General features: G+C 47.4%; 1 protein-coding gene across 1 annotated transcript in view; it reads right to left on the bottom strand.

Annotated features, from left to right (window-relative positions):
- The window catches only part of GMCL1 (germ cell-less 1, spermatogenesis associated), a 979,035-nt gene that overhangs the window by 681,385 nt on the left and 283,273 nt on the right, over nt 1-14,377 (bottom strand). The window contains exon 5 of the mRNA XM_069618907.1: nt 2,853-2,965. Within this exon, the coding sequence (XP_069475008.1) occupies nt 2,853-2,965 (113 nt within the window). The remainder of the gene's footprint in view (nt 1-2,852; nt 2,966-14,377) is intronic.

Genomic DNA, 14,377 nt, shown 5'->3' with positions numbered 1-14,377 from the left:
ATATAGAGAGGGTCAGACTGGGCCGCCCTGAAAAGTTTTTCAACCCTGGGATTGACTGCTCTGGTGAGGTTCGGGTTCACCAGGGACGGGTCTATTCTTCGCTGAATGGACTTAAGGATAGGGATGGTCTGGGCAACAGGCCTCCTTTCTCCCACTAACTCTTCTGCGAAGTCCCTCTCCTCCTGGACACCGTGGGTGTCAATATGGAACTGTTCTGCTGCGCGTGCGAGAACCTCGTTTAGGAGGGGTTGGTTATTGACCGGGGAGTCGGTAACCGGGGCTTCGTTCTCTACCGGGGAATCTACTCTGTATGTTTCCGGGTCTTCCTCTTCCTCTTCCTGGTCCTCATCATCCCCATAGTAGCCCGTCCCGGTTTGCTCTTCTACCATGCCAAATTCTTGGTCCTCACCAAAGGAAGCCTCTCCTTGATTCAGTGAGTATGGTCTTGAGTATGGTTGTACCTCGAAGGGGTCTGACCTCATCGGTGTTTCAAAACGGGGCTTTTTACTCGGGGGGGGGGATAGGATCATTAGAGCCTGAGGGTATCGCCACTTGTGGATCATACGAGAGGAAATGTTCTGGATTTTTATCATAAAAATCAGCCAAAGAAGACATCCTTGACATGACCCTATCTATGTCTTCACTCGACCATTTTCTGGAACTGGGAATGACTCTCTCAGCAAGTCTATGGGATTTATCTTGAGTAGATTTGCTGGTTTTAGACATATCAGCAGACCTGGTTTTGTCTGTCTGTTTAGGGGGAGTGGTGTGTTTCACAGGTGTGGAAGAGTGCAGAGGCTGCTTCTTCCGCTGTTTTCCCCCCTCCCTGTGAGTGGAAAAATGTTTTCCCTGTCCTTTAGTGGCTCCGGAGGTTTTCGACGCCTGGCGTCGAGGATCGGGGGTGGGGTCCCTGTCCTTCAAGCGTGGGGCCTCGCTGATTTTGACTGCGGGCTCCGACTCCTGGAGCGCGGCCTGGGGGTGGAAGTCGTCTTTGTCTTCCGACGATCGAACTTCTGTTAGCCTAGGGAGCGAGGCACTCTTGGCAAGAGTGGATGATTGCCTGGAGTCATGCAGCGATCTTGATCGAGAGCGCCCAGAGGACACCGAATCGGACCGTTCTGTTTGTGCCTCTTTCCGAGAACTCGACGTCGTCGAGTCTCGGTTGGACTTCGTGTGTTTAGTGTGTGTAGTGTGTGAAGCGCTTGTGTCGCCGGGGGTCTTCCCCATAGCCGCCCTGCCGGACGACCTTCCGAGGTCGGGGACCTGCGCTCGGCTGTCTTTCGACGCCGTAATGCCCTCGCCGTCCGAAAGTACGGCATCGCTGCCGTCGCTGAAAGCGCCCTCCGCATTCATCAAATGTTCTTACAATTTCAATGGCTCTTGTAATTTTCGAAGTTCAGAAGTTTTTCCTTTGGTCTGTCATTGGCACTCTGGTCCTTCACAAGGCTCGTGAGCCCCATGACCAGACCCTTAAAGTAGAACATCTGTATTTTTTTTACTTTATATTCAGACTGCGCTGCAGACAAGGAGGATGGTATATTTTCAGTGTATTTACTGTAGCCCATAAACTGCTCAATAGAATAGAATTTGAAAAAGACACTAATGGATTAACTAAAAAGGACATACAGCTAGGAGATAACAACCCCAGTCAATCTCAAGAACCTGCTTTAAAGTGACATCACAGAGATTGCTTGGAATGCAACAAAAAGCTTTTTACGCTTGTTCAGTATATATCAGGCTTAGACCAGGCACACTTACATTGGCTCACCTGAGGATCTCTTGGGGTGCGACATATCCCCTTTTTGTCCCCTTGTTGTATGGACAAGAGGGAAACGTTTGAGCATTTATTTTTCATTTTGCCCCCGGTATTCGACTTACAGGTCAGTATATTTGAAGCCAACATTAAGAGAACATCGAATACGAACAACATTTGGCGCGATGACATTATGTAAACCAACGAACAACAACTTTGTGAACCTTGCTGTTTTAAAATATACACACAGAGAGTGGTTTACGAAGATAGAGATGGTGAGGGCATCAAAATTACAAACATAAGGCATGACCCCTTTGACCAAGCAGTGACCCTATAAATTGTGTACTGCAAATATATACATTTGTGTGCAATATTTTATTGCATTATATCTCGAAATAGTCAGGATTTTGAATTCGTGTTTTGACCACTGTTTGCATATTATATTATTGATTGTATGGTTGTAAGACACAAAGTCAACTGAAAAAGCTTTTCAAAGCGTCTTTCAGAGGATACGCCATTTACTTCTGGGTGCATGGATACATTACCGTAAAAATGAAAGTCAATAAGGGTTTATATCCGTAATAAACAGTTCTGCGGGTTAGTAACAAACTCCTTCTCAACAAAGACACTGCTTAAAAGGCTCAAAGGTTCCCCAAAACGATCACAACGGCATTAACATCTCACATGCCGTCTAACTAGATGTGATTTACAAGGTACTTCTCATTACAAACGTTATCCAGCAAGAGAAAGGAGTCCAACATTAGACAAGAAAAAAATACAAATAATTTGTGCTGCTATATTTGTTTTGTGTGCAAATAGCAATACTAATTTTAGGATCTCAAACTGCTCATTTAAGAATGCAGAGCTTCTATTTGAGCTAGGGCTTTGCCAATGCAAGGCTCACTGGCGCCTACGATTTGCGGCTGTATCACACATCAAGTACAGGACTATTAACAATGAGTCATATGTTGGCTTTTGGGTTGACATGCCGATGGATAGGGCATTAAGCTAGAAAATGCTTTGATGAAACAGCTGCTGTCTCAAAACTGCTGGAGAACACACTACCGTTGGGTGGTGGTGATCAGCATGCATCCCTTACTTTTTCTTCACAGTTTCCAGGCCATAGGTCCCAGCAGCTGTGTAGTAGGTGCAGACTGTTTTCACACTGATGGTTTCCTTCATAGCCTCTCCACACTGCTGTATTAAGCCATCCTGAAAAGTAAAGTATATGACAGGTCATCTCAACAGAAGGTGACATATGTTAGAACATGGTTTTCTAAACACTAACAAGACCTAACTTACCCTTGAACCAAATTGGGGAGAGGACCTAATCTGTTCCAAGCATTACCTCACCATTTCTGGTGTCAAAGCAAGCCAAACAGCTAGGTAGAAGCTATAAAGCAAAAGGTATGCTACTGCTAGCTTCTAGGTGGGTCAGCATTAGAGTTATACAACATAAGACAACCAGAACAGCCACTGCATGACACAAATGGAGTGCAGATACAAAATACACCTCAAACCCCAGCACAAGGCTCCACTGAGACAACTATTTACATACACATGCATACTCCCCAACTGCCATTCTTCGCCTGCAGACACAAACTCATTAAATCAACTACCTCGTCAACACAGAACCTGGACATGATCCTTCTCACAGATTCTGGCTGCAAACCCCCACCACCTATCGTCCCTGGCATGCTACCTACCTCATCCATCACAGAGATTGGCCACACAAAAGAGGTGATGGCACTGCTATCACTCTCAAGCCTGAAATTCTCCAGAGTCCCATTAGGCCTGCCCAAAGCCACCCGTTTATTTGTTATTCTGAATTAACTTTATCTTATCCATCATAGAGTCCTGAATAGTTGTGCACCAGCCTTTATTTTTATTTACCATTGGGACTGAAGGAAGTGGATCTTCTAACTCCTTATAGATTAAAAAAATTCCTTAGCACCCGATTTAGTATTTTTTATCCTTAAATCATGGGAAAAATCTTTTGCCTCCCTAATGGCCAATGTGTGGTTCTTCGCAGCACACATATCTAGCCCTATTTTCATCCAAGTTATTGCTTCTCCACAATTCACAAGCTTTACGCTCGACCATTTTGAGCTCTTGGATTTCAGATGAATCCCAATTGTTGATTTTCAATTTTTTGACCGGTCTTGTCTTGACAGGAGCCACTATATTCACGGCCTTCAGAAGCATATACTGGTATGCGTCTGCCAGCTCAATGGCAGAGACAAAGATATCCAATTTGTTAAGAGTAACCGCCAAATGGGGAGCTAACGCTGCAGCAGAGAGCCTGCGATTATTTTTTGAGGTGATCATAGCCCTCTCGGGTAAGGATTTCTTATATGGTTTAAGTTACTTACGTGTAACTATTGTTCTTTAGCATGGGTCTAGCATGGATTCACATGCTCATGAATATTCGCCATCGTCAGGCTGGGAATCCCCGGTAAAAGAAAAAACTGTTTCACTTTCACTTAAAAATGACCATGTTACCCAGACGCCTGTTTATTTTCCAGGCACTACCAATCATTATCCCTGACAAAGAGCTAGCAGAAGTACAGAAAACAGTGGATCAATGCATTTGGCAGAAGAAACCTCCCAGAATTGTGTGTCACATGCTTCTCAGATCAAAAGGGATGATGGCTGGGGGTTTCGTCGATACAGAGATATTATGGCGCGGCTCAGATTTACCAGATGTTAGAATGGGCACTGGAAGATGGGGGGGCAAAATGGAAAAGGATCGAGCAGGACTGCTGCCGTATCTCCCTGCCCCACCTGCCATTCACATCCAAAATAGCCAGGGTTGTGCGACTCTTAAGACCTGTGACAAAGCGTGAACACAGCTGGGAATAGATGGGGGCCGGGGACCAATGTCACCAATACTACAGAACACAGACTTCTCCCCAGGTATGAGAAAAGAGACATTTACACGCTGGAAATTGCTGGGCCCATTAAGACTTAGAGACCTCTTCAGAGACAGACTTCCCCTCACATTTACGGGATGTAAAGACAAATTCACCCTATCCGAAACAGAACACTTTCGACATCTTCAAATGAGACATTGGGTTTTCAACCAACGAGTAAAACAGGCGGGCACACAACCCCCTATAGGAATGGAACTCCAACTGGCAGAGGGGCAAGAAACCCAGAAAATATCCCACTGCTACCGCCTACTAGAAAAGGCTCTTATTAACGACAAACTCCCAGACATGGCAAGATGGGAGATAATAGGGACAGAGATACCATCAGACTTGTGACAGAAAATATGGTCCAGAACTGCCAAAAGCTCAAGATGCACAACCAAAAGGTTACATGCAATATCACCTGATTATTCAGACTGCTGTTGGCATGGATGTGGCCAACTGGGAGACTTTATACACATGTGATGTTATAGTCTTACTGTCAGGAAATCAAGTCAAGAATGATCGTGCTCCCTATGTGCCCCCGCATCTTACTACTAGATGTGCCCAAAGATGGTGCATACCCGGCCTCCGGCCCCAGGGTGGAACTAATAACGCAGCTGCTATTGGCGGCCAAACTAAACCGAGCATGCTTCTGGAAAACAAAGGAAGGACCGATATTGCCCTACTGGTGGGTCAATATTCGGGAAGTCATTGTCATGGAAAACTGACCGCTCACATCAGTGGTCGAAGTGTACGAAAAGAAGTAGTGGAACTATGTTCCCTACTGGCCTGCACCGCTCCCCACAGATCCCATCACCACGCCCCCTCCCTTGCACAATAAAAACCCCAAAAACATGTGCCTGCTCTTTAAGGAAACGTCTTGTGCAGTGCACTGAAAGTGCAAGTTTCAACTTCTTCCTGCACTTTTATTTTAAAAAAAAAACGTTCCGGAACGGTTTCTTTTTAAAATAAAATATAGGAACCATACAACTTAATTAAAACAAGTAGAGGAGCAGCGCTCTGGACCGCTCCCGCCCACTGTCTCACATAACTGTAAAGATGCCACGATTCTCCCAAATATGGGCCCCATTCTTCAAATATGCTCAAGACAAAGAACATATGTTTTTTAGATCACAAATTCTAGGGCATCTATAACAAGAATGGGGCACTAAGCAAAAGAAAACATCAAATTTGAGAGGCATGCCGATAGAAAGACTGAGTAGAGGCAAGGACCGGGACGCATAAACAGCACTGAGAAACAAGAACTGGAACCAAACATTACTATGATTTGAATATTCTTTAATGTTTTAACCATATTATTTACCTTTGTTGGGGGGGGGAATATAATGGTTTAAAAGAAATGTAAAATGAAATTTAAATGTCATTACAAAGAATGCTATTGTTGTTGCTATATGGCGATGCTCATCTAGATTTCAATAAAAAGATACACTGTGGAAAAAAATAAAAATAAAAATGGTATTTCTCCTCTAAACCAATCACTGTCCTCTGGGTCATACTGCCCACATCCAATGACAGTCCTCTCCCTAAGCCCCGTCCCTCCCTGGCAGCCATCTTTAGATTTGGTAAGCACGTAAAGTGGCAGTATGACCAAGAAGAGTCGCAGAGGGGCCGGAGGGAGGGTTTGCATGCAAATCAATGCCAGACCCATGCTGGAGAAAAATAGTTACATGTAAGCAACTTAAACCTTCTCCAGCATGGGGTCTGGCATGTATTCCCATGCTCTTGAATAATGAATACACAGCAGTACACATTATACAACCACGGGAGGTGGCAACAGAAGCAATTAACACCTAACCCTGGAACAGACTCACCTCAAGCAAACAGGTTGCATAGCACTGCCTGGTCGACTCTGGACTCCTCCATGGAATCCCTGTTGACATAGTAGAACTTTGTGAAGATAGGCGTGGACCTCCACATTGTGAAGATAGGCGTGGACCTCCACATTGCAGCACTAGAGCAGGGGCACACCAGATAGGAACGCCGTCGTAGCAGCGAACGCTCTGGTGGAGTAGGCTTTCGGAAGGCCCGGCAGAAGCAGGTTAGCCAGTCGATGACAGTGCATGATGCAGCCGGAGAGTCATCTTGAGATGGAAACCTTGGACAAGGCCTTCACATGATTCACAGGTCCAAAGTTCACAAACAATTGAGACTTCAAGGCACGAGCAAAGTCCAGCGAATGCAAGGTCCACTCCACAGGCGTCGAAGGGTTCGGGAAAAAAACAGGCAACACCAAAGGCTTGTTGAGGTGGAATTCCGACGGGACCTTTGGCATGAAAGTGTGTTGTGTACGCAGCACCACCCTCGATTCATGGAAAGTTAGATATGGCTGCTTACAGGACAGGGCCTGGATCTCACCCACTCATTTGGCTGAGGTGATGGCCACAAGGAATGCCGTCTTCCATGAGAGAAACTTGGGTGGGGCTTGATGCATATAGGTTTGAAAGGTGCCCCCACTAGTCTTGAAAGGACTACGCTGAGCCCCCAGGTCGGGGCAGACCCCATCACTGGCAGGAAAGATCGAAAAAGCCCCTTGAGAAACTCCTTGACGAGTGTGGGACCACAATGAGGACCTTCCTGGGGATCTGGTGTAGCGTAAAATGGCCGCCAGGTGTACCTTGATGGATGCACGAGCCAGACCAGCTTTTGCCAAGGAATGGAAGAACATGTGGGGCCCTGACTCTTAGAGGGGTAATCTTCTGCAACCGGCACAATGTAGAAAAACGCTTACACTTATGGCTTTAGCACTTTAGAGTTGATGACACCCTGGCTTCGGCGAGAACCTCCCTGCAGTCCGCTGGCAGCTCATAAGCTCCAAACTCTAAGGCTGCAGGAGCCATGCCTTCAGGTTCAGAGATCCTGAGTCGTAATGAAGGATTGCACCTCTCTCTAGTGAGCAGATCCGGAAGTACCAGAAACCTGACTGGAGGTGACACAGAGGCCGAGTAGGTCCAGATACCAAATCTGCCTCGGCCACACCAGTGCGATAAGTATCATCTTGCACCGACACAGAGTGTGTTGATCACACGTAGCAGGAGAGGAAACTGGGGAAGACGTACAGAAACAGACCTTCCCACAGGAAGGAGAACGTGTCCCCCATGCTCCTTGGTTGGTGGAATCTGCTGGCAAACGTCTGACATTTTCAGTTTGCCGCTGTGACAAAAAGATCGGAGGTCTGCCCCATTTGACTAACAGACTGTCCACCTGATCCTGACGAAGTTTCCACTCGTGGCAGGTTCGCAGTTCCCTGCTGATAGAGTCGGCGATGGTCTTCTTGATGCCTGCCAGGTGGAATGGATGAGGAACATCCCCTGTATGATGGCCCAATGCCACAAGCCCCTTGCTTCCTTGGAGAGTGCTGGGGATCGAGTGCCCCCTTGCTTCCTGATGTAGAAGATGGTGGTGGTGTTGTCCGTGAAGATCCTCAACACACTGCCTCTCAGAGATGGAAGGAATGACTTGAGGGCCCAGAATGCTGCCCGTAGCTCCAGAATGTTGATGTGCAGATCCTTCTCCTCGGGAAGCCACAGACCTCTGGCGTGTAGACTTCCGGTGTGAGCCCCCGCCCCCAACCTTCCAGCGAGGTGTCCGTGGTGACTGTCTCCTGGTATGGCAGGGTTTGAAATCCTGTCCCCTGGGTGATGTGGGAGCACACCCCCCAACACCATCACCTGCCGGCACTCCTCGTTGAAGGGGATCTTGTCTGCAAATCTCCCAGACACTTGTACCCAACGGGCAACCAAGAATTCCTACAGGGGTCGCATTTGCAACCAACCTGCAGAGACAGAGGAGGTAGATGCAGGACGACATCATGGCCAGCAATGACTTAATGGCCCGAACCGCAGCCATCTTCGCCCACAACAGTCGCTGCACCTTCCGTTGAATGGCTGCTAGCCTCTCCTCCGAGGGGGATGCCAGGCAAGCCACTGTGTTAATATGATAATTAGATGTAGAGGGGCACTCAGATCTTTGGCAAATAAATATGACTTTTTGGGGCTTGAGTATAATTAGATATAATCGCAAGAGAAGGTCCTCTTTGTGGAAGATGCATTGGAGGGCAGATGGACATGTCCAGAATGTCCGGGTACCAAGTCCTCCTGGCCCAATCTGGAACAATTAGGATCATGGATTGCCTGAACTTTCTCAACGTCCTGATCACATGAGGAATGACGGGGACTGGAGGAAACATGTACAGGAGTGGAAACTCCCAGTCCACTACAAACTCGTCCCCTAGAGCTCCTCTTGGAGGAAATTCCGTGGAGCAAAACAGTTCGCATTTCCAGTTGACACTGGTCGCAAACAGATCCATTTGTGGGGTTCCCCAAAGGGTGAAGATCTCTAGAAGGACTTCCTGAGCTAGTTCCCACTTTTGGGAGACTGCTCCGTCTGCTCAGAGCGTCTGCAGCTTGTGTTCTCCTCTCCGGCTAGGTGAGCTGCCGATAGAGAGATTCCTTCTTGAATTGCCCTGAACCAGAGCTGCGTTGCTTCTATGTACAGTGGTAGTGATCCTACGCCTCCTCTCTTGTTGAGGTAGTACATGGCCACTGTGTTGTCCATCATTATTAGGACATTCTTTCCACGTACAGAGGGCAGAAAGGCCTTCAGCGCTAGTCTGATTGCCCTCCGCTCCAAAAGGTTGATGTGTAGTTTGAACTCCGGTGGAGAACAACCGCGGAGGGTCAGCTCGTTGGCGTGGGCTCCCTACCCAGTGAGTAAGGCGTCCGTCACTACAGTTATCTCAGGCCTTGGTTGCCAAAAAGATTCTCCCTTGAGAATGTTGTCCTTGCAAGCCAACCACAGAAGGTCCTGAGCTACTCTGCTCAGAACTTTCAGGTGGTGTGACGTTCTGCCTGAGAATTGGGACCATTGAGTCCTGAGGGCCCATTGGAGGGATCTCATTCTGAGAAGCGCCTCTGGCACCAGAAAAATGCAAGATGCCATGAGACCGAGCAACCTCAAAAACTCGAAGGCCAGAAGATGCTGGGCGCTCTGGAATTTGGGGACCATCTGCAGAGTATGTTGAGCTCTCACCTCGGGTGGCGAGGCTTTCCCAGAGGAAGCATCCAGGACTGCTCCAATAAATTGGAGTTTTTGAGATGGTATCATGTGGGACTTCTTGTAATTGAGGGAGAAGTCCAGTCTGTGGAGAGAGTGGCAGGCTACGCTGAGATGTTCCCAGGCTTGTTCGGATGAACGGGCCCTGATCATCCAATCATCTAGGTAGAGATAGACGTGAATCCCTCCTCCCGAGACTCGCTGCCACCACAGTCATTAACTTGGTGAAAACCCACTAAGCGGAGGTCAGCCCAAATGGCAGAACTCGAAACTGATAATGAGAACCGCCAACCTCAGGTACTTTCTGTGCTTGTGATGGATAGGCACATGAAAGTAAGAATCCTGAAGGTCCAATGACACCATCCAGTCTTGGAGTTGGAGAGCCTGAAGGATCTGAGAAAGGGTAACCACCTTACACACTTGTCATTCCTGAGGAACTTGCTCAAGTTTCTTAAGTCCAAGATGGGTCTCAAACCGCTGTCCTTTTTGGGAATTGGAAAGTATGGGGAGTACCAACCCTTGTTCCTTTCCGCCACAGGTACTAGTTCGATAGCACCTTTCTCTAGCAGGGTCAAAATTTCCTGCACAAGGTGCGGATCCGGATCTTTGAAAGAGTTGTTCCCCGGTTGATGATCCGGAGGCCTTTTTTGAAAAGAAAGGCAGTAACCTTGGGCTACAGTTTCCAGTGCCCAAGCATCTGAAGTAATGCCCTGCCATTCTTTAAGATGCTGAGTAAGTCTGCCTCCCACAGGGGCCTTGTGAGTCAAGGCCTCAGAGAGGTTTTGAGGTTGCTGAAGTGGCGGCAAATGGTAAATCTGCCGCTGCTTGGGCTGATTTAGCACCTCTCACTCATCCACCCTGAGGAAATTCTCTGAGCTCTTTGACTGGCTTTTCCTCTTCCAATTGAGGAGAAGAAATGAAAGGATTTGCCCCTCCAAGATGAGGATCCAAAGTAGGGGTGTTGAGGCTGTCGAATGGCGGTGCTTAGGGATTTAGCCACCATTTGAGGTCTACAGCTTTTCTCAACTCTCATCAGCCTTGTGGCCAAACAGCCTCAAGCCATCAAAGGGCATATTGAGGAGTCTAGACTGCACATCTGGTGCAAATCTGGACTTCCTCAACCACGCAAATCTGCACAACACAGTGCTAGTTGCCATGGATATGCTGATGCGGTCTGCAGTATCCAGACCTGACTGGAGGCATTCCCCCCATTGCCTCCTTACCATCTTTGAAAGCCAGGAAGCTGTCTCTTCACCTTCCGGGATGTGGTCAGCCGCCATAGCTATGCAGTCCCACAGGGTAAACTTAAATCTTGACAAGGTGCAAGTTGCGTTAGTTGACTTTAACGCCATACTATCAGCAGTAAATATTGTTCTCACCCAGGCATCCACTCTCTTATCATCCCTATCAGGAGGGATACAGAGGTATGCAGATTGCTTAATAGATGTAGCAGCTTGAACCACCAAACATTCTGGTGCTGGATGTTTTGTTAAGTATTCTGGGTCACTCCTGGATGGCCTATAATTCTTAGCAAACATTTTATTTACTGCATCCGCAGTCTCTGGTGTCTCCCAATTTCTTGAGACCTTTTTTTGTAGTGCAATGTGAAAAGGAAAAATTTGATTATTTTGGGGACCCTGATCCAAAATATCTCTCAGGTCATCCTGCTCGAAAGAAGGAGTGGGCCTGCTCCAACCTAAAAAACTCTATCACCTTGCTCATTAGCTTCCTATATGAGGAGTCAGCGTGGTCAGTAAGATCTGGTTTACCAAATTCCAGCTCAGGAGAGGTATCTATACCACTGGCTCATTGAAGGTTAGCATACAAGTCTTTTAGCCTAGACTCTTCTGAGATGAATTCCTCTGGCACATTAGGGGTGCCATATTGTAACCCAAATGGTGGTGCGTTATCATCTGAAGGTTCATTTTCTTCACAGAGGATAAAGACTTAAAGTAATCTGTCTTTGTCAAGGGTTACTGTTGGCTTGAACAACTTTGAGGAAATCGTCGACAACGACTGAAGTCGGAGTCAACATCGACAGTGGAGTCGACGGCTCCGACGCGGATGGTGTTAGCGTCTGTGTTGTCGACTTTTTATGCTTTTTCGAAGGAACCCTCGATGGACTGGACTCCTGACTAGTCGAAGCCCTCAATGATTTCCCGTCGGATTGAGATTTTTCTCAATGCTGTTCCGAGTTTATGGCACTGTTTTCAAAGGTTTTGTCTTCGACATCCCTTTGCCGTCTTGGTGCAGATCGACAGGGGCGTGGGTTTTCTGCTTGTCCTTCGAAGGGGTCGGGCCGCATTCTCAAAGATTTTAAGCATTTCTTTAAGAAACACATCCCATTTTGCTGGGGAATCTGACTTAGTTGGACATTTGATTAACTCGCCCGAGGAATTAACAGAGGTCGAAGGTGACCTGTGACGCTGTTCCTTGGCCTTCTTCGAAGACGAAGAATGGCGTGATGGACTTCTCGATCGAGATCTTTTAGATCTTTTCCGTCGAGGAGAATCTCTCAGCTCATCGGTCTTTCTTTTTGAGCTCTTCGAAGGAGACTTCAAAGGCAACCTCCCCACCGTCAATTTACCTTTAAGCTCCCTCAGAGCCTTTTCGGTCATCGGCCGACAGGAGTTAGTCGAAGGTATGATGACTGGTACCAAGACAGCACAGACATATGCAATGGGGGTTGGTGATGGACATCTTCGATTCACAGTCTTGGCACTTCTTGATGCCCGTCTTAGGCGTTGATGGAGCAGACAGGGAAGACATTTTCATTGATCGAAAATAGCTGACAAAGTTCACTGAAGAACCGAAGCACGCCGTAAGGCGTTACTAACGGAACTAAAGCCAACAGGCGCTGTGTGCGCTATTTATACTGATGATGACATCGACAGTTGAACGGAGGCCCTCAAGGGACATCCACTAGACGAGATGGCACAGCGGCGCCCCCTGTCAAAAAACATTCTGAAGCAGCTAAAGCTGGAAGGATAATCATCATAAAATGAGGAATACGTGGGAGGACACAATACATTCCAAAGGGGATTGTGCACCACATGGTACTTGTCTTTGGAAAGGTGTTTTCGATAGGAGCCTTTACATTATTTGTACATAGAAAATCACCAAACAAATGACAAGACTATTTTTTCTGATAAAGGTTCTGCATTGATTTTAGTCCTATTCCTTCTCTATAAAACTATAAAGTTAGGCTTCCAGCTTTGAGAACAGCTAATCACTGCAGGTGCAGTGTTGTGTGACGTCTGAAGAATGGGTTTTATGTTCCAAGAAGGCTGAAATCAAAAGAAGCAAGGCTGCTTCTGCAGGATAGCTTGGCAAGGTACTACACCAGTTCACTACCTGAAGTACACAGATTCGAATAACTGTTTAGAGCCGGCAAAAAACAAAAGCATGGATGTCAATTAGGTTTAGACAATGGTAGTAGCCGGCAATCACCTTGGTACAACTGCAGGCACTGTCTCCGACACCAAGCTATCATGAAGCGAGCTACTGCTCATTGAAAAAAACCTTATTGGCCTGCAATAAATAGCATGCCTGTGGCACTCTAAGTGATTTGATACAATATAAGGAATGTATAACGCGACTGTACACAAGTGTTTCTAGGTGTGACAAGACAAGGGAGGGAAGACAGAGGGAGGACAAGACAAATGATCTTACTAGGCCTTGTGTCATGCAGATCGTGCAAATTCAAGAACGAAAAGTGCAAATGGAAAGGGGGGGGTGCAAGGAAGAGGGGATGGGAAAACAGGGCAGCAATGCTCTGAGTAAGTACAGCCAGTGATTCGCGGCACTGTGTAGCGCAAGGAGAACAAGACACTGTAGGGTTACAGTTACAGCCCCTAAGTGCGTGGTAGGCCCAGAGGCAGTGCAAGGGTGAATGATCAAGAAAGAGTCTGTTACCCAGTGAGACTCTGAGGGCAGCTAAGCATCCACTCGGTACAGCAGACAGGTAGGTTTGCAGGGGAGGGAGAGAGAGAAAGCAGAGGAGAAGACAGTTTTGAGCTGCTTCCGGACAATCAGGTGGTCTGGCTCGAGTTTGAGGTGGGCAGGGAGGCCGTTCCAGAGGGAGGCACCTGAAAAAGGAGAGAGATCTACCCCCTCCCCATACTCTCTGCCTGGAGAAGCGTCTAACCCTTAGAGAGTTGGAGGTAGCTGAGCAGAGCACGAGAAGGAAGGTATTTTGTAAGAGCGTTGGATGTAGTGCGGTCCCCGGCCCCAGAACGCCTTGTGGACAATGCAAAGGGTCTTGAACTTGATCCTTGCAGCCACCGGGAGCCAGTGGAGAGATTTCATGGCAGGACAGATACAGACCCTGGGCTTGACGCCAAGGATAAATCTTGTAGTCCTGTTCTGGATTAGTTGTAGAGGAAGGCAGATTGAGAAAGAGGCTGTTGCATTAGTCCAGCCTAGAGAGAACCAGGGCTCTGGACACAGTGAGCTTCTGGGGAAAGTGCAAAAGGGAAGAGTCCTTTTGAGGCGGTGCAGCTGGTAGTGGGACTTCTTGTCAACGTCCGAGATGCAAGGTGAAAAAGAGGAGGGTGGGTGGATGTGCGTGCGGTCAAATTCGCCTTTTCTAATTTATGACAACTTGTACAGTGGGAGTCACCACCAAAAGCAATTCCCG

Source organism: Ambystoma mexicanum, chromosome 10 (assembly GCF_040938575.1).
Source record: "Ambystoma mexicanum isolate Mex_15411 chromosome 10, UKY_AmexF1_1, whole genome shotgun sequence".
Classification (NCBI taxonomy): Eukaryota; Metazoa; Chordata; class Amphibia; order Caudata; family Ambystomatidae; genus Ambystoma; species Ambystoma mexicanum.
The sequence above is the reverse complement of the archived record's forward strand: the minus strand, read 5'-3'. Positions and strand labels throughout refer to the sequence as shown.